Source organism: Elephas maximus, chromosome 3 (assembly GCF_024166365.1).
Source record: "Elephas maximus indicus isolate mEleMax1 chromosome 3, mEleMax1 primary haplotype, whole genome shotgun sequence".
Taxonomy (NCBI): Eukaryota; Metazoa; Chordata; class Mammalia; order Proboscidea; family Elephantidae; genus Elephas; species Elephas maximus.
The window spans coordinates 17,230,967-17,257,209 of NC_064821.1; the positions used below are offsets into that span (position 1 = coordinate 17,230,967).

At 40.2% G+C, this 26,243-nt stretch overlaps 1 protein-coding gene across 1 annotated transcript; it reads right to left on the minus strand.

Moving 5' to 3' along the window:
• Window positions 1-19,248: 19,248 nt before the first annotated feature.
• On the minus strand, window positions 19,249-20,196 carry LOC126070939 (olfactory receptor 24-like). Its single transcript, XM_049875263.1, has one exon. The coding sequence runs from the start codon at window positions 20,194-20,196 to the stop codon at window positions 19,249-19,251; it is 948 nt and encodes a 315-aa protein (XP_049731220.1).
• Window positions 20,197-26,243: the final 6,047 nt, after the last annotated feature.

The window sequence follows — 26,243 nt, forward strand, 5'->3', positions numbered from 1 at the left end:
TATATATTTTTTTAATAATTTTTATTGAGCTTTAAGTGAACGTTTACAAATCAAGTCAGTCTGTCACATGTAAGTTTATATACACCTTACTCCATACTCCCACTTACTCTCCCCCTAATGAGTCAGCCCTTCCAGTCTCTCTTTCGTGACAATTTTGCCAGTTTCTAACCCTCTCTACCCTCCTATCACCCCTCCAGACAGGAGATGCCAACACAGTCTCAAGTGTCCACCTGATACAAGTAGCTCACTCTTCATCAGCATCTCTCTCCTACCCATTGTCCAGTCCCTTCCATGTCTGATGAGTTGTCTTTGGGAATGGTTCCTGTCCTGGGCCAACAGAAGGTTTGGGGACCATGACCGCTGGGATTCTTCTAGTCTCAGTCAGACCATTAAGTCTGGTCTTTTTATGAGAATTTGGGGTCTGCGTCCCACTGATCTCCTGCTCCCTCAGGGGTTCTCTGTTGCACTCCCTGTCAGGGCAGTCATGGGTTGTGGCCAGGCACCATCTAGTTCTTCTGGTCTCAGGATGATGTAGTCTCTGGTTCATGTGGCCCTTTCTGTCTCTTGGGCTCATAGTTATCGTGTGACGTTGGTGTTCTTCATTCTCCTTTGATCCAGGTGGGTTGAGACCGATTGATGCATCTTAGATGGCCGCTTGTTAGCATTTAAGACCCCAGACACCACATTTCAAAGTGGGATGCAGAATGTTTTCATAATAGAATTATTTTGCCAATTGACTTAGAAGTCCCCTTAAGCCATAGTCCCCAAACCCCCGCCCTTGCTCCACTGACCTTTGAAGCATTCAGTTTATCCCGGAAACTTCTTTGCTTTTGGTCCAGTCCAGCTGAGCTGACCTTCCATGTATTGAGTATTGTCCTTCCCTTTACCTAAAGTAGTTCTTATCTATTAACTAATCAGTAAATAACCCTCTCCCACCCTCCCTCCCTCCCCACCTCGTAACCACAAAAGTATGTGTTCTTCTCAGTTTATACTATTTCTCAAGATCTTATAATAGTGGTCTTATACAATATTTGTCTTTTGCCTCTGACTAATTTTGCTCAGCATAATGCCTTCCAGGTTCCTCCATGTCATGAAATGTTCAGAGATTCGTCACTGTTCTTTATCAATGTGTAGTATTCCATTGTGTGAATATACCACAATTTATTTACCCATTCATCCATTGATGGACACCTTGGTTGCTTCCAGCTTTTTGCTATTGTAAACAGAGCTGCAATAAACATGGGTGTGCATATATCTGTTTGTGTGAAGGCTCTTATTTCTCTAGGGTATATTCTGAGGAGTGGGATTTCTGGGTTGTATGGTAAGTCTATTTCTAACTTTTTAAGAAAATGCCACATAGATTTCCAAAGAGGTTGTACCATTTTACATTCCCACCAGCAGTGTATAAGAGTTCCAATCTCTCCACAGCCTCTACAATATTTTGTGTTTTTTGGATTAATGCCAGCCTTGTTGGAGTGAGATGGAATCTCATCATAGTTTTAATTTGCATTTCTCTAATGGCTAATGATCCAGAGCATTTTCTCATGTATCTGTTAGCTGCCTGAATATCTTCTTTAGTGAAGTGAGTCTTCATATCCTTTGCCCACTTCTTGATTGGGTTGTTTGTCTTTTTGTGGTTGAGTTTTGACAGAATCATATAGATTTTAGAGATCAGGCGCTGGTCGGAGATGTCATAGCTGAAAATTCTTTCCCAGTCTGTAGGTGGTCTTTTTACTCTTTTGGTGAAGTCTTTAGATGAGCATAGGTGTTTGATTATTAGGAGCTCCCAGTTATCTGGTTTCTCTTCGTCATTTTGGTAACATTTTGTATCCTGTTTATTCCTTATATTAGGGCTCATAACGTTGTCCTTATTTTTTCTTCCACGATCTTCATCGTTTCAGTCTTTAGGTCTTTGGTCCACTTGGAGTTAGTTTTTGTGCAGGGTGTGAGGTATGGGTCCTGTTTCATTTTTTTGCAGATGGCTATCCAGTTATGCCAGCACCATTTGTTAAAAAGACTATCTTTTCCCCAATTAACCAACACTGGGCCTTTGTCAAATATCAGCTGCTCATTTATGGATGGATTTATATCTGGGTTCTCAATTCTGTTCCATTGGTCTATGTACCTGTTGTTGTACCAGTACCAGGCTGTTTTGACTACTGTGGCTGTATGATAGGTTCTAAAATCAGGTAGAGTGAGGCCTCCCACTTTCTTCTTCTTTTTCAGTAATGCTTTACTTATACGAGGCTTCTTTCCCTTCCATATGAAGCTGGTGATTTGTTTCCCCATCACATTAAAAAATGACACTGGAATTTGGATCGGAAGTGCATTGTACGTATAGATGGCTTTTGGTAGAATAGTCATTTTTACTATGTTAAGTCTTCCTATCCATGAGCAAGGTATGTTTTTCCACTTAAGTAGGTCCTTTTTAGTTTCTTGTAGTAGTACGTTGTAGTTTTCTTTGTATAGGTCTTTTACATCTTTGGGAAGATTTATTCCTAAGTATCTTATCTTCTTGGGGGCTACTGTGAATGGTATTGATTTGGTTATTTCCTCTTTGATGTTCTTTTTGTTGATGTAGAGGAATCCAAGTGATTTTTGTATGTTTATCTTATAACCTGAGACTCTGCCAAACTCTTCTATTAGTTTCAGTAGTTTTCTGGAGGATTCCTTAGGGTTTTCTGTGTATAAGATCATGTCATCTGCAAATAGAGATAATTTTACTTCTTCCTTGCCAATCCGGATGCCCTTTATTTCTTTGTCTAGCCTAATTGCTCTGGCTAGGACCTCTAGCACAATGTTGAATAAGAGCGGTGATAAAGGGCATCCTTGTCTGGTTCCCGTTCTCAAGGGAAATGCTTTCAGGTTCTCTCCATTTAGAGTGACGTTGGCTGTTGGCTTTGTATAGATGCCCTTTATTATGTTGAGGAATTTTCCTTCAATTCCTATTTTGGTGAGAGCTTTTATCATAAATGGGTGTTGGACTTTGTCAAATGCCTTTTCTGCATCAATTGATAAGATCATGTGGTTTTTGTCTTTTGTTTTATTTATATGGTGGATTACATTAATGGTTTTTCTAATATTAAACCAGCCTTGCATAAAAAAATTAAAAAAAAATAAATCCCGCTTGGTCGTGGTGGGTTATTTTTTTTGATATGTGGTTGAATTCTATTGGCTAGAATTTTATTGAGGATTTTTGCATTTATGTTTGTGTGGGATATAAGTCTGTAATTTTCTTTTTTTGTGATGTCTTTACCTGGTTTTGTTATCAGGGATATGGTGGCTGCATAGAATGAGTTAGGCAGTATTCCATCATTTTCTATGCTTTGAAATACCTTTAGTAGTAGTGGTGTTAACTCTTCTCTGAAAGTTTGGTAGAACTCTGCAGTAAAGCCATCCGGGCCAGGGCTTTTTTTTGTTGGGAGTTTTTTGAATACCGTTTCAATCTCTTTTTTTTTTTTTTATAATAACTTTTATTAAGCTTCAAGTGAACGTTTACAAATCCAATCAGTCTGTCACATATAAGTTTACATACATCTCACTCCCTACTCCCACTTACTCTCCCCGTCTTGAGTCAGCCCTTTCAGTCTCTCCTTTCTTGACAATTTTGCCGGCTTCCCTCTCTCTCTATCCTCCCATCCCCCCTCCAGGCAAGAGTTGCCAACACAATCTCAAGTGTCCACCTGATATAATTAGCTCACTCTTCATCAGCATCTCTCTCCCACCCGCTGACCAGTCCCTTTCATTTCTGATGAGTTGTCTTCGGGGATGGTTCCTGTCCTGTGTCAGCTGAAGGTCTGGGGAGCATGGCCGCCGGGATTCCTCCAGTCTCAGTCAGACCATTAAGTTTGGTCTTGTTATGAGAATTTGGGGTCTGCATCCCACTGATCTCCTGCTCCCTCAGGGGTCCTCTGCTGAGCTCCCTGTCAGGGCAGTCATCGATTGTGGCCGGGCACCAACTAGTTCTTCTGGTCTCAGGATGATGTAGGTCTCTGGTTCATGTGGCCCTTTCTGTCTCTTGGGCTCTTAGTTGTCATGTGGGCTTGGTGTTCTTCATTTTCCTTTGCTCCAGGTGGGTTGAGACCAATTGCTGCATCTTAGATGGCTGCTTGTTAGCATTTAAGACCCCAGACGCCACATTTCGAAGTGGGATGCAGAATGATTTCATAATAGAATTATTTTGCCAATTGACTTAGAAGTCCCCGCAAACCATGTTCCCCAGACCCCCGCGCTTGCTCCGCTGACCTTTGAAGCATTCATTTTATCCCGGAAACTTCTTTGCTTTTGGTCCAGTCCAATTGAGCTGACCTTCCATGTATTGAGTGTTGTCTTTCCCTTCACCTAAAGCAGTTCTTATCTACTGATTAATCGATAAAAAAACCCTCTCCCACCCTCCCTCCCTCCCCCCCTCGTAACCACAAAAGTATGTGTTCTTCTCAGGTTTACTATTTCTCAAGATCTTATAATAGTGGTCTTATACAATATTTGTCCTTTTGCCTCTGACTAATTTTGCTCAGCATAATGCCTTCCAGGTTCCTCCATGTTATGAAATGTTTCAGAGATTCGTCACTGTTCTTTATCGATGCGTAGTATTCCATTGTGTGAATATACCACAATTTATTTACCCATTCATCCGTTGATGGACACCTTGGTTGCTTCCAACTTTTTGCTATTGTAAACAGAGCTGCAATAAACATGGGTGTGCATATATCTGTTTGTATGAAGGCTCTTGTATCTCTAGGGTATATTCCTAGGAGTGGGATTTCTGGGTTGTATGGTAGTTCTATTTCTAACTGTTTAAGATAACGCCAGATAGATTTCCAAAGTGGTTGTACCATTTTACATTCCCACCAGCAGTGTATGAGAGTTCCAATCTCTCCGCAGCCTCTCCAACATTTATTATTTTGTGTTTTTTGGATTAATGCCAGCCTTGCTGGTGTGAGATGGAATCTCATCGTAGTTTTAATTTGCATTTCTCTAATGGCTAATGATCGAGAGCATTTTCTCATGTATCTGTTGGCTGCCTGAATATCTTCTTTAGTGAAATGTGTGTTCATATCCTTTGCCCACTTCTTGATTGGGTTGTTTGTCTTTTTGTGGTTGAGTTTTGACAGAATCATGTAGATTTTAGAGATCAGGCGCTGGTCGGAGATGTCATAGCTGAAAATTCTTTCCCAATCTGTAGGTGGTCTTTTTACTCTTTTGGTGAAGTCTTTAGATGAGCATAGGTGTTTGATTTTTAGGAGCTCCCAGTTATCGGGTTTCTCTTCATCATTTTTGGTAATGTTTTGTATTCTGTTTATACCTTGTATTAGGGCTCCTAGGGTTGTCCCAATTTTTTCTTCCATGATCTTTATCGTTTTAGTCTTTATGTTTAGGTCTTTGATCCACTTGGAGTTAGTTTTTGTGCATGGTGTGAGGTATGGGTCCTGTTTCATTTTTTTGCAAATGGATATCCAGTTATGCCAGCACCATTTGTTAAAAAGGCTATCTTTTCCCCAGTTAATTGACACTGGTCCTTTGTCAAATATCAGCTGCTCATACGTGGATGGATCTATGTCTGGGTTCTCAATTCTGTTCCATTGGTCTATGTGTCTGTTGTTGTACCAATACCAGGCTGTTTTGACTACTGTGGCTGTATAATAGTTTCTGAAGTCAGGTAAGGTGAGGCCTCCCACTTTCTTCTTCTTTTTCAGTAGTGCTTTGCTTATCCGGGGCTTCTTTCCGTTCCATATGAAATTGGTGATTTGTTTCTCTATCCCCTTAAAATATGACATTGGAATTTGGATCGGAAGTGCGTTAAATGTATAGATGGCTTTTGGTAGAATAGACATTTTTACTATGTTAAGTCTTCCTATCCATGAGCAAGGTATGTTTTTCCACTTAAGTATGTCCTTTTGAATTTCTTGTAGTAGAGCTTTGTAGTTTTCTTTGTATAGGTCTTTTACATCCTTGGTAAGATTTATTCCTAAGTATCTTATCTTCTTGGGGGCTATTGTGAATGGTATTGATTTGGTTATTTCCTCTTCGGTGTTCTTTTTGTTGATGTAGAGGAATCCAAGTGATTTTTGTATGTTTATTTTATAACCTGAGACTCTGCCAAACTCTTCTATTAGTTTCAGTAGTTTTCTGGAGGATTCCTTAGGGTTTTCTGTGTATATAATCATGTCATCTGCAAATAGTGATAACTTTACTTCTTCCTTGCCAATCCGGATACCTTTTATTTCTTTGTCTAGCCTGATTGCCCTGGCTAAGACTTCCAACACGATGTTGAATAAGAGCGGTGATAAAGGGCATCCTTGTCTGGTTCCCGTTCTCAAGGGAAATGCTTTCAGGTTCTCTCCATTTAGAGTGACATTGGCTGTTGGCTTTGCATAGATGCCCTTTATTATGTTGAGGAATTTTCCTTCAATTCCTATTTTGGTAAGAGTTTTTATCATGAATGGGTGTTGGACTTTGTCAAATGCCTTTTCTGCATCAATTGATAAGATCATGTGGTTTTTGTCTTTTGTTTTATTTATGTGATGGATTACATTAATGGTTTTTCTGATATTAAACCAGCCTTGCATACCTGGTATAAATCCCACTTGATCAGGGTGAATTATTTTTTTGATGTGTTGTTGGATTCTACTGGCTAGAATTTTGTTGAGGATTTTTGCATCAATGTTCATGAGGGATATAGGTCTATAATTTTCTTTTTTTGTAATGTCTTTACCTGGTTTTGGTATCAGGGAGATGGTGGCTTCATAGAATGAGTTGGGTAGTATTCCGTCATTTTCTATGCTTTGGAATACCTTTAGTAGTAGTGGTGTTAACTCTTCTCTGAAAATTTGGTAGAACTCTGCAGTGAAGCCGTCCGGGCCGGGACTTTTTTTTGTTGGGAGTTTTTTGATTACCGTTTCAATCTCTTTTTTTGTTATGGGTCTATTTAGTTGTTCTACTTCTGAATGTGTTAGTTTAGGTAGGTAGTGTTTTTCCAGGAATTCATCCATTTCTTCTAGGTTTTCAAATTTGTTAGAGTACAATTTTTCATAATAATCTGAAATGATTCTTTTAATTTCATTTGGTTCTGTTGTGATGTGGTCCTTCTCATTTCTTATTCGGGTTATTTGTTTCCTTTCCTGTATTTCTTTAGTCAGTCTAGCCAATGGTTTATCAATTTTGTTAATTTTTTCAAAGAACCAGCTTTTGGCTTTGTTAATTCTTTCAATTGTTTTTCTGTTCTCTAATTCATTTAGTTCAGCTCTAATTTTTATTATTTGTTTTCTTCTGGTGCCTGATGGATTCTTTTGTTGCTCACTTTCTATTTGTTCAAGTTGTAGGGACAGTTCTCTGATTTTGGCTCTTTCTTCTTTTTGTATGTGTGCATTTATTGATATAAATTGGCCTCTGAGCACTGCTTTTGCTGTGTCCCAGAGGTTTTGATAGGAAGTATTTTCATTCTCGTTGCTTTCTATGAATTTCCTTATTCCCTCCTTGATGTCTTCTATAACCCAGTCTTTTTTCAGGAGGGTATTGTTCATTTTCCAAGTATTTGATTTCTTTTCCCTCGTTTTTCTGTTATTGATCTCTAGTTTTATTGCCTTGTGATCTGAGAAGATGCTTTGTAATATTTCGATGTTTTGGACTCTGCAAAGGTTTGTTTTATGTCCTAATATGTGGTCTATTCTAGAGAATGTTCCATGTGCGCTGGAAAAAAAAGTATATTTTGCAGCAGTTGGGTGGAGAGTTCTGTATAAGTCAATGAGGTCAAGTTGGTTGATTGTTGTAATTAGATCTTCCGTGTCTCTGTTGAGCTTCTTGCTGGATGTCCTGTCCTTCTCCGAAAGTGGTGTGTTGAAGTCTCCTACTATAATTGTGGAGGTATCTATCTCGCTTTTCAGTTCTGTTAAAATTTGATTTATGTATCTTGCAGCCCTGTCATTGGGTGCGTAAATATTTAATATGGTTATGTCTTCCTGATCAATTGTCCCTTTTATCATTATATAGTGTCCTTCTTTATCCTTTGTGGTGGATTTAAGTCTAAAGTCTATTTTGTCAGAAATTAATATTGCTACTCCTCTTCTTTTTTGCTTATTGTTTGCTTGATATACTTTTTTCCATCCTTTGAGTTTTAGTTTATTTGAGTCTCTAAGTCTAAGGTGTGTCTCTTGTAGGCAGCATATAGATGGATCGTGTTTCTTTATCCAGTCTGTGACTCTCTGTCTCTTTATTGGTGCATTTAGTCCATTTACATTCAGGGTAATTATAGATAAATAAGTTTTTAGTGCTGTCATTTTGATGCCTTTTTATGTGTGTTGTTGACAATTTCATTTTTCCACATACTTTTTTGTGCTGAGGCGTTTTTCTTAGTAAATTGTGAGATCCTCATTTTCATAGTGTTTGACTTTATGTTAGTTGAGTCGTTACGTTTTTCTTGGTTTTTGTCTTGAGTTATAGAGTTGTTATACCTTTTTGTGGTTACCTCATTATATACCCCTATTTTTCTAAGTAAAAACCTAACTTTTATTGTTCTATATCGCCTTGTATCACTCTCCATATGGCAGTTCAATGCCTCCTGTATTTAGTCCCTCTTTTTGATTATTGTGATCTTTTACCTATTGACTTCCATGATTCCCTGTTATGTGTATTTTTTTTTTAATTAATCTTAATTTGTTTGTTTTTGTGATTTCCCTATTTGAGTTGCTATCAGGACGTTCTGTTTTGTGACCTTGTGTTGTGCTGATATCTGATATTATTGGTTCTCTGACCAAACAATATCCTTTAGTATTTCTTGTAGCTTTGGTTTGGTTTTTGCAAATTCTCTAAACTTGTGTTTGTCTGTAAATATCTTAATTTCGCCTTCATATTTCAGAGAGAGTTTTGCTGGATATATGATCCTTGGCTGGCAGTTTTTCTCCTTCAGTGTTCTGTATATGTCGTCCCATTCCCTTCTTGCCTGCATGGTTTCTGCTGAGTAGTCAGAACATATTCTTATTGATTCTCCCTTGAAGGAAACCTTTCTTTTCTCCCTGGCTGCTTTTAAAATTTTCTGTTTATCTTTGGTTTTGGTGAGTTTGATGATAATATGTCTTGGTGTTTTTCTTTTTGGATCAATCTTAAATGGGGTTCGATGAGCATCTTGGATAGCTATCCTTTCGTCTTTCATGATGTCAGGGAAGTTTTCTGTCAGAAGTTCTTCAACTATTTTCTCTGTGTTTTCTGTCCCTCCTCCCTGTTCTGGGACTCCAATCACCCGCAGGTTATCCTTCTTGATAGAGTCCCACATAATTCTTAGGGTTTCTTCATTTTTTTTTAATTCTTTTATCTGATTTTTTTTCAGCTATGTTGGTGTTAATTCCCTGGTCCTCCAGATGTCCCAGTCTGCATTCTAATTGCTCGAGTCTGCTCCTCTGACTTCCTATTACGTTGTCTAATTCTGTTATTTTATTGTTAATCTTTTGGATTTCTACATGTTGTCTCTCTATGGATTCTTGCAACTTATTAATTTTTCCAGTATGTTCTTGAATAATCTTTTTGAGTTCTTCAACAGTTTTATCAGTGTGTTCCTTGGCTTTTTCTGCAGATATCCTAATTTCATTTGTGATATCATTAAGCATTCTGTAAATTAGTTTTTTATATTCTGTATCTGATAATTCCAAAATTGTATCTTCATTTGGGAAAGATTTTGATTCTTTTGTTTGGGGGGTTGGAGAAGCTGTCCCGGTCTGCTTCTTTAAGTGGTTTGATATGGATTGTTGTCTCCGAGCCATCACTGGGAAACTAGTTTTTCCAGAAAATCCGCTAAAAAAAAAACTGCAGTCAGATCCCTATCAGAGTTCTCCCTTTGGCTCAGGCTATTCAGATGTTAATGAAGCCGCCTGGGAAGGGTGGGGGAGGGAACAGAGAGATAGGAGAGTAGCACCTCAGAATATAGCCAGAGTTGCTTGTCTTGCTTGGAATGACTGTTATATCTGAGATTCCCGCGGGCGCGTCGCCTATGTGTGCTGGCTGTGTGGAGATTGCCCCCGGGGGGTCTGGCCCGCTGGAGTCACGGTCAGATCCTCCGCTTCCAGCCCCACGCCCAGCGTCAAGTCTCCCCTACTGGGACGGTGCACTCTCAACTCCAAAATCAGTCGCTGCCTCCCGGGGACTTCTCGTCCCTCCAGCCGCGTGGCCGTGCCGCCCCCGTGAACTAGGTGGGCCCCCTCCCGGGGTTAGTTCAGATGGGTGGAGTAGCTCCCTGTGCTTGTGCCGCGACCGAGTGTCCTGGCTGGAACGCTGTTCTCCCCACTCCAATACCAGTCGCTGCCTCCCGGGGACTTCTCCTACCGGCTGCGTCCCACGCCGCCCGCGCGACCCGGCTGGTCCCCTTCCCGGGGTTAGTTCAGGGGGTGGAGCAACTCTCCGTGTTTATGGCGTACCTGCGTGCAGTCCTAATCCCTGCGGGACGGTTCCCCGGCTCGGATGCTGCTCTTTCTGCTCCAAGATCAGTCACTGCCTCCCGGGGACTTCTCCTACCGGCTGCGTCCCACGCCGCCCGTGGAACCAGCTGGTCCCCCTCCCGGGGTTAGTTCAAGGGGGTGGAGCAGGTCTCTGTGCTTGTGCCGTACCTGACTGGTACGCTGGCTCCAGGCTCTGGAAACAATCGCTGCTTCCCCGTATTAGTTCGTTCTCCGTCTCTAAATCTGTGTTTGTTGTTCAGGGTTCGTAGATTGTTATGTATGTGATCGATTCACTTGTTTTTCCGTGTCTTTGTTGTAAGAGGGATCCGAGGTAGCGTCTGCCTAGTCCGCCATCTTGGCTCCGCCCCCCCCAATCTCTTTTTTTTAATGGGTCTATTGTTCTACTTCTGATTGTGTTAGTTTACATAGGTAGTGTTTTTCCAGGAATTCATCCATTTCTTCTAGGTTTGCAAATTTGTTAGAGTGGAATTTTTCATAATAATCTGATATGATTCTTTTAATTTCAGTTGGGTCTGTTGTGATGTGGCCCTTCTCGTTTCTTATTCGGGTTATTTGTTTCCTTTTCTGTATTTCTTTAGTCAGTCTAGCCAATGGTTTATCAATTTGGTTAATTTTTTCAAAGAACCAGCTTTTGGCTTTGTTAATTCTTTCAATTGTTTTTCTGTTCTCTAATTCATTTAGTTCAGCTCTAATTTTTATTATTTGTTTTCTTCTGGTGCCTGATGGATTCTCAGTTTCTATTTGTTCAAGTTGTAGGGACAGTTCTCTGATTTTGGCTCTTTCTTCTTTTTGTATGTGTGCATTTATCGATATAAATTGGCCTCTGAACACTGCTTTTGCTGTGTCCCAGAGGTTTTGATAGGAAGTATTTTCATTCTTGTTGCAGTCTATGAATTTCTTTGTTCCCTCCTTAATGTCTTGTATAACCCAGTCTTTTTTCAGGAGGGTATTGTTGAGTTTCCAAGTATTTGATTTCTTTTCCCTAATTTTTCTGTTACTGATTTCCACTTTTATGGCCTTGTGGTCTGAGAAGATGCTTTGTAATATTTTGGATTCTGCAAAGGTTTGTTTTATGACCTAATATGTGGTCTATCCTAGAGAATGTTCCATGTGCGCTAGAAAAAAAAGTATACTTTGCTGCAGTTGGGTGGAGAGTTCTGTATAAGTCAATGAGGTCAAGTTGGTTGATTGTTGTAAGTAGGTCTTCCGTGTCTCTATTGAGCTTCTTACTGGATGTCCTGTCCTTCTCCGAAAGTGGTGTGTTGAAGTCTCCTACTATAATTGTGGAGGTGTCTATCTCACTTTTCAGTTCTGTTAAAATTTGATTTATGTATCTTGCAGCCCTGTCATTGGGTGCATAAATATTTAATATGGTTATATCTTTCTGGTCAATTGTCCCTTTTATCATTATGTAGTGTCCTTCTTTATCCTTTGTGGTGGATTTAACTTTAAAGTCTATTTTGTCAGAAATTAATATTGCTACTCCTCTTCTTTTTTGCTTATTGTTTGCTTGATATATTTTTTCCATCCTTTGAGTTTTAGTTTGTTTGTGTTTCTAAGTCTAAGGTGTGTCTCTTGCAGGCAGCATATAGACGGATCGTGTTTCTTTATCCAGTCTGAGACACTCTGTCTCTTGATTGGTGTGTTTAGTCCATTTACATTCAGCGTAATTATAGATAAGTATGTGTTTAGTGCTGTCATTTTGATGCCTTTTTATGTGTGTTGTTGACAATTTCATTTCTCCACTTACTTTTTTGTGCTGAGACTTTTTCTTTGTAAATTGTGTGTTCCTCATTTTCATAGTATTTGACTTTATGTATGCTGAGTCGTTACGTTTTTCTTGGTTTTTATTTTGACTTATGGAGTTGTTATACTTCTTTGTGGTTACCTTAATATTTATCCCTATTTCTCTAAGTAAAAACCTAGCTTGTATTGTCCTATATCGCCTTGTATCCCTCTCCATATGGCAGTTCTATGCCACCCGTATTTAGTCCCTCTTTTTGATTATTGTGATCTTTTACATATTGACTTCAATGATTCTGTTTTGAGGTTTTTTTTTTTTTAATTAATCTTAATTTGTTTTTGCGATTTCCCTATTTGAGTTGATATCAGGATGCTCTGTTCTGTGAACTTGTGTTGTGCTGGTATCTGATATTATTGGTTTTCTGACCAAACAATTTCCTTTAGTATTTCTTGTAGCTTTGGTTTGGTTTTTGCAAATTCTCTAACCTTGTGTTTATCTGTAAATATCTTAATTTTGCCTTCATATTTCAGAGAGAGTTTTGCTGGATATATGATCCTTGGCTGGCAGTTTTTCTCCTTCAGTGCTCTGTATATGTCATCCCATTGCCTTCTTGCCTGCATGGTTTCTGCTGAGTAGTCTGAACTTATTGATTCTCCCTTGAAGGAGACCTTTCTGTTATCCCTGGCTGCTTTTAAAATTTTCTCTTTATCTTTGGTTTTGGCAAGTTTGATGATAATATGTCTTGGTGATTTTCTTTTTGGATCAATCTTAAATGGGGTTTGATGAACATCTTGGATAGATATCCTTTCGTCTTTCATGATGTCGGAAGTTTTCTGCCAGCAGATCTTCAACTATTCTCTCTGCGTTTTCTGTTATCCCTCCCTGTTCTGGGACTCCAATCACACGCAAGTTATCCTTCTTGATAGAGTCCCACATGATTCTTAGGGTTTCTTCATTTTTTTAAATTCTTTTATCTGATTTTTTTTCAGCTATATTGGTGTTAATTCCCTGGTCCTCCAGATTTCCCACTCTGCATTCTAATTGCTCAAGTCTGTTCCTCTGACTTCCTATTGCATTGTCTAATTCTGTAATTTTATTGTTAATCTTTTGGATTTCTGGATGCTGTCTCTCTATGGATTCTTGTAACTTATTAATTTTTCCACTATGTTGTTGAATAATCTTTTTGAGTTCTTCAACTGCTTTATCAGTGTGTTCCTTGGCTTTTTCTGTAGATTGCCTTATTTCATTTCTGAGGTCATCCCTGTTGTCTTGAAGCGTTCTGTAAATTAGTTTTTTTATATTCTGTATCTGGCAATTCCAGGATCGTATCTTCATTTGGGAAAGATTTTGATTCTTTAGTTTGGGGGTTGTAGAAGCAGTCATGGTCTGCTTCTTTATGTGGTTTGATATTGACTGCTGTCTCCCAGCCATCACTAAGATATTGCAGTGATTTATTCTATATTTGCTCGCTGAGTCTTATCTTGTTTTGTTTTCTTTCAATATACATAGATGGGCTACTAGCTTGCGCTGTCTTGATTGTTGTAGCCCTTGACCCACTTATGACCTATTGCCAGCTGGTTTGGGCTGTTACCAGATATATATGCCTGAGTCCATTCGCTATTCTTGTGTAGAATCTGATTTTGGGTCATCAAGTGTGTGGTGCAGACTGTCACATATCCACCTAGAGAAGTAGTGGTGATAGTTGTGTGCACCAGATTCTATTAGCAGCTGGGGTTCACACTCCAGGGGGGGCAGGATGCTGACAGGCTTCCCCCAAGTGTCAGTGAGGTAGGTGTGTCTCTATTATTAAAGCACCTTGGTGGGTGGACTCTGTAGCTGTACCTTAGGCCCCCAATGCAAGTACCTCTACTGATGGGTAGGTGTCACCCTCCTTAGACCCCTAAGGCAGGAGGCTAGGTGGTCTGGGGGGAGCTTCAGCCCTCAGTTCCCTGTTGTGGGTCAGTGAGGGCTCTGTTGAATACGCAGAGATATCAGACCTGGGAAACTTGTCTTCCCAGTAAATCTGCTAAAATAATTGCAGTCAGATCCCTATCAGAAATGCCTTTGCATTATAATAGCCACCTTGTTCCCTGTAGGGATGAAAGCCCAAGACTGTGGATCACATATGCTTGGCTGGAGCTGGTTCTGTGTTTTTAGTCCAATTAGGGAAGGATTTTTGGTCCCTGGGTTTTTGTAGTTGCTTCTCTCAGGCCAGGAGAATGGGTTAGGAAAAGACCAAAAAAAAAAGGGAAAAGAAAAACCGCGGAGCAGTTCTCCCTCTGGCTCAGGAAATTCCAATGTTAATGAAGCCGCCTGGGAAGGGGAGGGGAGGGTTCAGATAAACATGAGAGAATAGCACCCCAGAATATAGACAAAGTTACTTATCTTGCTTGGGATGACTGTTTTATCTGAGATTCCCGAGGGGCGAGTCGACTGTGTGCACTGGCTGGGTAGAGATTGTCCCCAGTGGTCAGGCCCGCGTCCCGTGCTTGCGCTGTCTCAGAAGCTGCGGTCAGTTCCTCTGCTCCCAGTCCAAAGCCCTACGTCAAGGTTCCCTGGCTGGGACACTGCACTCCCGGCTCCAAAACCAGTCGCTGTCTCCCAATGACTTCTCCTCCCGCCAGCCATGTTGCCGTGCTGCCCGCGTGCACTGGCTGGGCCCCCGCCCAGGTCGGTTCAGGGGGTTAGGGCTGCACCCTGTGTTTGCCCCGTCTCAGGATGCCGTGCTCAGCTCCCCTGCACCCAGTCCAAAGCCCGGCGCCAAGGTTTCCTGACTGGGACACTGGCTCCAGGCTCCGAAAACAGTCGCTGCTTCCCCATGGTTATTCGTTCTCAGTCTCTGTCACTCAGGTCAACTCTTTAAATCTGTGTTTGTTGGTCAGGGTTTGTAGATTGTCACGTATGTGATCGATTCACTTGTTTTTCCGAGTGTTGCAAGAGGGATCCGAGGTAGCGTCTTCCTAGTCAGCCATCTTGGCCCCACTTATCCAAGGTATATTTAATATTCTTTGCCAACACCACAATTCGAAGGCATCAATTCTTCTTTGGTCTTACTTATTCATTGTATAGCTTTCACATGCATATGATCCGATTGAAAATACCATGGTTTGAGTCAGGCACACCTTAGTCTTCAAGGTGACATCTATGCTTTTCAACACTTTAAAGAGGTCCTTTGCAGCAAATTTTCTCAATGCAATGCGTCTTTTGATTTCTTGACTGCTGCTTCCATGGCTGTTGATTGTGGATCCAAGTGAAATGAAATCCTTGACAACTTCGATCTTTTCTCCATTTATCATGCTGTTGCTTATTGGTCCGGTTGTATTTATGTTTTCTTTATGTTGAGGTGCAATTCATACTGAAGGCTGTTGTCTTTGACCTTCATTAGTAAGTGCTTCAAGTCTTTTTCACTTTCAGCAAGCAAGGTTGTGTCACCTGTGTAAAGCAGGTTGTTAATGAGTCTTCCTCCATCTCTGATGCCCCATTCTTCATATAGTCCAGCTTCTCAGATTATTTGCTCAGCAAACAGATTGAATAGGTATGGTGAAAGGATACAATCCTGGCACACACCTTTCCTGACTTTAACCACTCAGTATCCCCTTGTTCTGTCCAAACAACTGCCTCTCTGTTGATCTATGTACAGGTTCGTCAAGAGCACGATTAAGTGTTCTGGAATTTCCATTATTTGTTATGATCCACCAAGTCAAATGCCCTTGCATTGGCAATAAAACACAGGTAAACAGCCTTCTAGTATTCTCTCCTTTCAGCCAGGATCCATTTGACATCAGCAATGATATCCCTGGTTCCACACCCTCTTCTGAAACCAGCCTGAATGTCTGGCAGCTCCCTGCTGATATATGGTTGCAGCTGCTTTTGAACTACTTTCAGCAAAATTTTGCTTGGGTGTGATATTAAAGCTATTGTTCAATAATTTTTGTCTTCAGTTGAAATACCTTTCTTGGGAATAGGCATAAAAATGGATCTCTTCCAGTTGGTTGGCCAAGTAGCTATCTTCCAAATGTCTTGGCATAGATGAATGAGCAGTTTCAGCACTGCATCTGTTTGTTGAAACATCTCAACTGGTATACCATCAATTCCTGGAGCTTTGTTTTTCACCAATGCCTTCAGTGCAGCTTGAACTTCTTCCTTCAGTACCATCGGATCCTGATTATATGCTACCTCTGTAAATGGTTGAACATTGACTAATTCTTTTTGGTATAATGACTCTGTGTATTCCTTCCATCTTCTTTTGATGCTTCCTGAATCGTTTAACATTTTCCCCATAGAATCCTTCACTATTGCAACTTGAGGCCTGAATTTTTTCTTCAGGTCTTTCAGCTTGAGAAACACAAAGCGTGTTCTTCCCTTTTGGTTTTCTATCTCTAGCTCTTTGCACATGTCATTATAATACTGTCTTCTCGAGCTGCCCTTTCACATCTTCTGTTCAGTTCTTTTACTTCCTCATTTCTTCCTTTTGCTTTAGCTGCTTGATGTTTGAGAGCAAGTTTCAGAATCCCCTCTGGCATCCATCTTGGTCTTTTCTTTCTTTCCCGTCTTTTCAATGACCTCTTTTGCTTTCTTCATGTATGATGTCCTTGATGTCATTCCACAACCTGCCCGGTCTTTGGTCATTAATGTTCAATGCGTCAAATCTATTCTTGAGATGGTGTCTAAATTCAGGTGGGATATACTCAAGCTATGGATATTATCCTATCACTGACCAAAGACCAGATGACTTGTGGAATGACATCAAGGACATAATACATAAAGAAAGCAAGAGGTCATTAAAAACACAAGAAAGAAAGGGGGGAGAGAGAGAGAGAAAGACAGAAAAAAGAAGAAAGGGAGGGAGGGAGGGAGGAAGGAAGGAAGGAAGAAAGAGAAAGAAAGAAATGGGAATTTAAGAGGAGAGAGCTGTAGTTAAACTTTTATCTGTTTTTTTTTTTTTTTTTTTGGCTATTTCAAAAAGTTCATGACTGTACTCATGGACACCCTATGAAAATTCCAGTCTTCTTAAATTCTAAATTTTACCCACCAGAATATCCACCAGAAAGCAGATTTCCTTCATAAATCCCACCTGTGCTGTTTAAAATAGGGGCTTATACCAGGTCTGCCAAAAGAACAAACAAATCTGTCTTGGAAGAAGTACAACCAGAATGCTCCTTAGAAGCAAGGATGGCGAGACTGCATCTTACAAACTTTGAACATGTTGTCAGTAGGGATCAGTCCCTGGAGAAGGGCACTCTGTTTGACAAACAAAGTACAGAGTCGGCAGAAAAGAGGAGGACCCTCAGCGATGTGGGTTGACACAGTGGCTGCAACAATGAGCTCAAGCATAACAATGATTGTGAGGATGACACAGGACCAGGCAGTGTTTTGTTCTGTTGTGCATAGGGTCTCTATGAGTCAGAACTGACTCGAAGGCACCTAACAACAGCAACATACCAGGTCTAGGAGTTCCAGGTTGGTACAAATTGTTAAGTACTTGGCTGATAACCGAAAGATGCAGGTCACCAAGAGGCACTTTGAAAGAAAGGCCTGGTGATCTACTTCCAAAAGGTTGCAGTTATGAAAACCCTATGGAGCATAGTTCTATGCTGATATACGTGGAATTGCCACGAGTTGAAATCAGCTCAATGGCAACTGGTTTGCTTTTTGTTGTTGTTGTTTGTTTTATAACAAGGCCAAATATGTTTGTTCAACTGAGGAAATCTAATTTAATTACGTTAGAAGGAAAGTAACAGAAGAAAATTAGATTTATGGCTGACAGCCATTTTGCTTAAGATAGTGTTAGCTTCTTAGCACCACTGAATATTTCTGACCCCTTCAAAGTCCCTACTCATTGTATTTTAGTTGTAAGTCTCCATATGAGTGTTTGATTTACTCCACAATACAGTAAATGTAATTTATTGCCTTCACGGGGGTTTTGGAATAGCTAAATGGGACAACACAAGCAAGCATAGCACAGTGTGTGGCAGAGGTAAACATACAATAAATAACCGTCATTCCTGTTGTAAGCAGTGTTACCACTCGTATGCATTCCACAGGATAAATGGAAATTGAGACATGCCTAGGGTTTCTTCTGATTTAGAGATTTATTACTTAGTAAATTGGTATTTTCCATGTTGGCTCTGCAAATATATACAATCAGTTGGTGATTCCCCATTTTCTTAGTGCATGGTCTGAATCTCTTTTTCCTCTTTCTCCCCTGTGGCTCCCACTTTTCTCTAGCACATTCCTTCCAAGTCCACTAGAGGATATGGTGGGGGCAAGGGCAGGGTAGCATGCACCTCACTCACATATTCTCTGAATTTTGTTCCTGGAAGTCATGAGAGCTGCCTTGTTCTCAGGATAATGTCCAAACTCTTAGGGTGGCTTCTAAAGTTCCTGACTTGGCATTCCCCAAGTCATTCACCATGGCTGAATTTTTCACTTCTCAAATGAATCCCTCTCTTCCACTTTCTCTTTCTCTCTCACCTTTTTACATACTGTTTTCTTAGTTTTAGATAATCGTGTTTGCCTGGACAGTACCATCATATCCTACAAATTTGGCTAACTTCTCCCAGGAAGTCTTCCCTGATTCTCCCCTCTAGATTCTGTCAGAAGTTCCTATTGTATCCTACTCTTCCTCCTTCAAGGTTCATATTCCATTCTGTTGAAATTACATGATCAATATGTATCTCCCACACTTACCAATAAATCCCAAACTATAGGAATCATTCCCCTCTGACTCACCACTGTATGGCCAGCACCTAACATCAAGTGCAGAATAGGTTCTCAATAAATATTTGTTTAGTGCTAAATAGATTCTGAACCAGGGTGTATCAAAACTGGTTAGACCAAAAAGATCTTTCTGAGAAGCAGCACGAAACATACCAGAAAGACTCAGTGATTCCAGTATTTGGCAAAATAGTTACAGTACCATCTTGAGATTTCCTTTTAACCTATTGAAATTAAAGAGTAAAATTGGCTACTCTTCCAGTCTGTCCCAATTTCAGGCTTTTGTCCAAGACCCCTGAGTTTTAGATTTTCCCCCCTGGAAGCTCCCAGGGGTCCTGGTGGTCAGGAAGATGAGGTGATTTTTTTGCTGATAAGATTCTTCAGGGCACCCTTCAGGTCCCTGTTCCTAAGGCTGTAGATAAAGGGGTTCAGCATGGGGGTCACTGCAGTATACATTACAGCAGAAGCTTTCTCCTTCACGGCTGTGCAGACAGATGAAGGACACAGATAGACCCCAATGGTGGTCCCATAGAGAAGGGCAACCACAGAGAGATGGGAGCTGCAGGTGGAAAATGCTTTCTTCCTTCCATCTGCAGAGGGGACCTTCATGATGGCCATGGTGATGTGAGCATAAGAGGTCAGAATGCATTTGAAAGGAATGGCTAACACCATCCCTGCCACAATGAACACAAAGATCTTGTTCATGGTGGTGTCAGTGCAAGAAAGCCGGAGAAGGGGAGTAAGGTCACAGAAGTAGTGAGGAATCTCATTGCTGCCACAGAAAACCAAGCAAACCATTAGGAGGATGTGGGTGAGGGAGATGAAGAAAGAAAACACCCATGGGCTAACAGCCATCAAGACACAAAGGCGTGAACTCATGATGGTGGTATAGTGCAAGGGGTGACATATGGCAACAAACCGGTCATAAGCCATCACAGCAATTAATATACTGTCAGTAATGCCAAAGAAATGGAAAAAGTACGTCTGGGTCAGACAGCAAGGATAGGAGATGGACTTGCTCCTGCTTTGGATGTTCACCAACATTTTGGGGATGGTGTTGGTGGTCAGGCAGAAATCAACCAGGGAGAGGTTGGCCACAAAGAAGTACATTGGGGTTTGGAGATGGGAGTCTGACCTAATGGCCAGAATTATTAACAGGTTTCCCATGGCTGTGACCAAATACATGCATAGGAACAGAGCAAAGAGGAGATTCTCCTGCTTTGGGTTTTCTGAAAGTCCCAGGAGGATGAATTCAGATATGCTGGTTTGATTCTTTAGTTCCGTGAGCATGAATCCTCTGCATGTATTGAAAGGGGAAGTTACACAAATGCTACAGAGAAGATTCTGGGAAGTTAGACCAGATTATGCCCAACTTCCCTTCTGGGCTAATTACCCACCAACTTAAATCTTGCACTTTGAGGCACTGACATAGTGTTTATATCAACTCATATATCTGTGGAATAGTCCCCATTTCAGACACAGATTGAGCTAGTATACAATGCATGGACCCTTGTTGAAAGAATTATTAAATGATATATTTTAGATTAAGATAAATTGAATCCAGAAAGAATAACTGATGTCCAAGATGCAATCACTAGCCATTAAATTGTATATATGTAGGGAAAATTTAAACACTGATTCTTAATAGAAATGTGTATGCAAACACGGTGAACTAAAATTCCATGGCACCCCACCAGATGATTTCACTGGTGAATTCCACCAGGAACTAATAAGTGATTATAGCAAGGTAGCAGCATACAAGGTTAACATAGAAAAGTGAACTTCTTTACTAATACCAGCAACATACAATTGGAATTTTGACTCAAATACAACATCATTCACATTAGCACAAATAAATAAATAAAAGAATTAGGTATAAACCTAACAAAATATGTACAAGGTCTATATGAGCAAAGCTATAAAATTCTGATGAAAGAAATCAAAGAAGACCTAAACAAATAGAAAGCTTTTTCATGTTAATGAATAGGAAGACTTAATATTATTAAGCTGTCAATTCTTCCCAACTTCATCTATAGATTCAACACATCTCATTCAAAATCACAGGAAGTTATCTTGTATATATTGACAAATTGATTCTAAAGTTTGTATAGAAGGGCAATAGACCCAGAATAGCCAGCACAATACTGAAGAATAGCAGAGTTGGAGGAATTCCACTAACTGACATCAAGATTTACTATAAAACTACAGTGATTAGAACAATGTGATACTGGTGAAGAAACAAATAGATTACAGGGACAGGATACAGGGCCAAGAAACAGACCCACGCAAATATAATTATCTGATCTTTGACAAAGGAGCAAAGACAATTCAATGGAGAAAGGACAATCTTTTCAACAAATAATGCTGGAACAACTGGATCTCCACATGCAAAAAAATGAATCTAAACAGAGCTTACATCTTTCACAAAAATTAACTCAAAAATGAATCATAGAGGGGAGAAGAAAGATGGTGAAGTGAGTGGACACTCCTACTTACTCCCCCAGCAACTAATCCAGTGAACATTGAATAAAAACAAACACAGGCTGAAATCTCAGAACTTCAGATGGCAGCAAGGTGTTGGAGGGTTGGAGTGAGTCCAGAACAAGTGGAGAGAGGGAGAAGGGATGCCACAGAAACTGGGAGAACATACCCACTAACATTGGGAGCACTAGCTCATCACAATCATGTTGTGTTGGAGCTGAGCCACACTCCAAACAGGGAACACAGAAAGGGAGCTAATATGAGGAAGCTGCATCCTGTTTTTTTTTTTTTTTTAAGGTGGCACAAATTGGTCAGGGGAGTTCACAGGTTGTGCAACTTGGAGGGGATGAAGGGAAATCACAGCACTCTAAGAGAGTGCTGCTGAATCTCTCTGAGGCCTGAGATGAACAGGAACTAGGACCAGGAGGAACTGCAAGAGCAGCAGGGTGAGGAGAATACTTCAGACTTACAAGTGACACAGAGGAAAATGGCTAACTCCCTGTCCACAGCGGAACACTGTGGAAGAACCTGTGCAGGGGCACCCATGAGGAAAAGACATAGCAAGCTCCCTATCTTTGCCATAGAAAAGTCAAGCCCACTGTATACATCAGGATCTGCAACCACCTAAACCCCCCTTCCATGCATGTGTATTAAATTCCAGAGACAAAACATTTGGAACTCCTGAATCAGCACTGAAAAAAATCTAAGGACAATAGTACCTGATAGTGCTTCTCAGGAGAAGATATCAAGCCCGCTGCTGCTGGGTTGATTCTGACTCATAGCAACCCTGTAGGCAGAGTGGAGCTGCTCCATGGGGTTCCCAGGTCTGTGAGTTTTTGCAGAGGTGGGGTGCCACATCTTTCTGCCATGAAGAGGCTGGTGGGTGTGAGCCTTGGACATTTGGTTGGCAGCCAGGAACTTGGCTGCTGCACCACTAAGGTGTCCAATCATAACATTCTCCCACAAAAACCAGAATAGAAAATTTAAAGTGAAAAAAAAGATACCAAAAATGCCCCAAGTTCAACAAAAAAGAGTATAATATGCAAAAAAATCACAAGAGAAGAAGGACCAATCAAAAGCAAAACATGAAAAAGGGGAAATTTCTCCTATGGAGGCTAGGCTAATACAAAGAATTGATAATTTTCAGACTGTGGTGCTAAATGTGTTCAAGGAAAGCAAAAAACTCACAGAGAACAAACTAGTGGAAATTAGGAAACAAATGGAAGAACAAAATGAGAGACTCAACAAGGAAACTGAAAACATAAAACAACAACAACAAAAAAGTAAAGAGAACATTGGAACTGAAGAATAAAGCAGCTGAATTAGAAAAAACACCAGAAATATTCAACAATAGAGATGAACAAACAAGACAGAATAAATGAACGAGAAGACAAATAACTGAACTTATCAAGTCTCAAGAGATACAAGAAAAAAGAGCAAAGAAAAGTGAACAAACCCGAAAGAAACACAAATGGGGCTCAGTTAAGAAATCTAACATTAGAGTTATTGGAATCTCGGAGCACCATGACAACAATAAAGGGATAGGAACAGTTTTCCAAGAGATAATCTGAAAGAATTTCCCAGGCCTGGACAGAGAACCAAGCCTGCAAATACGCTACACTAATCCCAATCAGAAGAGACACAAAAAGATCAGCTCTGCCATATCCTAATAAGATCATTGAAAACCAAGGACAAAGACACTTCTGAAAGCAGCAAGAGAAAAACACAATATAACATACCAAGGTTCTTTCATAAGAACTAGTGCAGATTTCTCCCCAGAAACTAGAGACCAGAAGACAATGGAGTGACATATATAAAATATTGAACCTAGACAATTGCCAAGCAAGAATTCTTTACCCGGCAAAGCTGTTACTGAAAAAAAAAGGGGGGGGGGGGGCGGGGAAATCAAGACATTCCCAAACAAAGAGAAGCTCTGGGAATTTGCACTGATGTGGTTAAGAGCTATGGCTGCTAACCAAAATGTCAGCAGTTTGAATCCACCAGGTGCTCCTTGGAAACCCTATGGGGCAATTCTACTCTGTCCTATAGGGATGTTATGAGTCAGAATTGATTCAACAGCAGTGGGTTTGTTTGTTTGTTTGTTTGTTTTGGTAGAACACCTCAGTGGCAAATTCCCAGAGCTTCTGTTTGAGCTGCAAACATCCATGTTGATGATCCAAATCCTAACGAAGTGAGTAGCGTCTCGTGTTTCAAAAGCTTGTGAATGACCACCTAAGACATGATGACAGGTCTCTACTCATCAGGAGAAAAATAATAAGAACATAACCAAAATCTCAGAGAAGAAACAAGTCTACACAAGCTGCAATCTCATCTACCCTGATACTAGAAAAACTAGATGGTGGCCACTGATCATTCTGACTGGGATCACAATAAATGGTCCTGGATAGAATGGGAGAAAAATGTGAAGCAGAACTCAAATTCTTATTTAAACAAACAAAAATCCAGACACACTGGAATAGTAGAGAACAGAGTGTTCCCTGAGACTATAGCTCTGAAACACTCTTTAACCTAGAACCAAGCCTATCCTCTGAGATCACCGTCTAGCGAAATAGCAGAAAAAATAGTAGAGTGGCATACAAAATAAAGAATATTATCCTTAAGATGAGTGTTCTACTTAAAAACCACCAGTGTGAGACCAAAAGGTTAACAATTACAAAAAGCAAAGATGAGAAGATAAGGGGGCAGGGAAACTATAGTAATGGAAATGGAACAAACAGAACATAATTAAAGAAAATGTTGACACATTGTGATGAATGCAACTAATGTCACTGAACTATTTATGTGGAAATCGTCAAATAAGAACCTAACTTGCTGTGTAAACTTTCACCAAAAACTCAATAAAATATCATTTTTTAAATAAAATAATGGCAAAAAAAAAGTATGTCTACATTAAGACCTGCACGCAAATGTTTATAGCAGCTGTATTCACAATTTCCACAAACTGGAAACAACCAAGATGTCCTTCAATAGGAAAATGAAGAAACAAACTGTGGTACATCCACAGAGAGAAGTATTATTCCACAATAAAAGAACTGAACTTTCAAGCCACAAAAGACATGAAGGAACCTTAAATGCATATTGCTAAGTGAAAGAAGGTAGTCCATGGAATCACAGATTTGGAATCAATGTGTGACTGTACACATGTAGTATTGCCAACCATGGAAACTCTCCCAAGCCTCAGTGTTCAGTTTTTATTGAAGCACCATCACATATGCATGATCTTGGTTGCCAGTCTCCAGCCTCTCTAGAGTTCAACTGATACCACATGACCAAAGCCCTCACCCTCGATCACATTGTTACAATCTATTGTGACAAATTTCTGCCCTACAACTGTCCTATGTGGTCAGTGCCCACCTGAATCACATTGTGAGACTATTCAGTGTTACCCTAAGTCCCTAGGCAAAAATCAGGCATGACATTCCAAGGGCTTAGAGATTACCTCCCAGAAGCCAAGGGTAAAGTCCAGACATTTTTTTGGACAAGGTTAAATTATTTGCTGCACAGGCCACCTCCTGGTCTTTGGCCAAGACTCTCTTACAACAAAATGATCATATGCCCAACATTTGAAGGAGCCACTGTGGTATAGGGGAGTATTTAAAGGAAAAACTCAACTACCCTACAAAGCTATTGCATACATTTCAATATTTTTATCTCTTAATCTACCACTATTTGTGCCTTATGATAAAGTTGTGGAGAACTATTTAGCAGAGAAATTTGCTGATGGTTAGGTAAATCCAGTTATTCAGTAAACCAATCATTCCCATCAGTATTACATCATGAGGGGAATTTAAACTTCCCAATGCATTTGACAATCAATATCAACATTATAATCTTACCAACAGCACCAATGTTACACCTTTAATGCAGTATCGTTAGTAGCTGTAACCTGAAAAATAAGAGTCAAAAGTTACTGGCACTCTACTAAAGCCGCATTCAGTCATTATCAATTAGATCAGTCTATCATCACATCATATTACCAAAATGTTTCCCAGAGCATTGCCACTCAGGTTTTCAGGATTCCATTTGATTTTGTCAGGTTCCAAAAGCAGGGGTGGCTTCATATGGCAACATGTCGCTTTACCCTTTCAAGCATAATGTATAGATGAGCTAAGAGACAATATTATTGCTTGCTTTGAACCTCTTTTTGGGCACCAATATAGTACTGGATTTTCCTCACTGAAAAACCTTTTATTCATTATTTTATACAAACGTATTATTCCTCTTTCCTTCCATGTATAATTAATTTTTACCCCAAATTTACCACCTTTGGAAGGGAAGTTAGCTCTGTCACTATGTTGGTCCAGATTGCTGACAGCAATACTAGCCTAGCAAGTGCCTTCCTTTCAGTCCATTCCCATTCATGTAAGACAGGATTGTATAGATACAGAACTCGTGAGCTATCTTGACCACTAGACAATGTAGCTGCATTCATTGCTAACCCCAATTTTGCTAAATGATTTGAAGGCACAGTCCCCCGTCAGGCTCTTGGGAGTTCTAACATAAAGATTTAAACACATAGTTTCAGTTTCTTACTTAGGAGTTATCCCTGCTTCCGTCATCCACAGTTGCAGCACTGGTCCTGGCACCAATTAATTGTATCAGGTAGGGAAAAAAAAAAAGAAAGTTGAGGTGATGTGGGAAATAATTGTAGAATCATACCAGCATCCTCTTCTAACCTCCCTTCCTAAGATCCCCCAGGAAAGTAGAGGAATTTATCAGGTTGGATTGCTCCCTTGGCCCCCTTAATCTTAAGTGTGAGCACATACTCATGAAGGTAAGCCAGCCCCTATATGCCTTTATTGTTGTTTTTGTTAGGTGCTGTCAAGTAGGTTCTG

Excerpts from the sequence above, each read along its gene's own strand:
- LOC126070939 (XM_049875263.1), bottom strand. The coding sequence starts at position 20,196 with ATGCTCACGGAACTAAAGAATCAAACCAGCATATCTGAATTCATCCTC.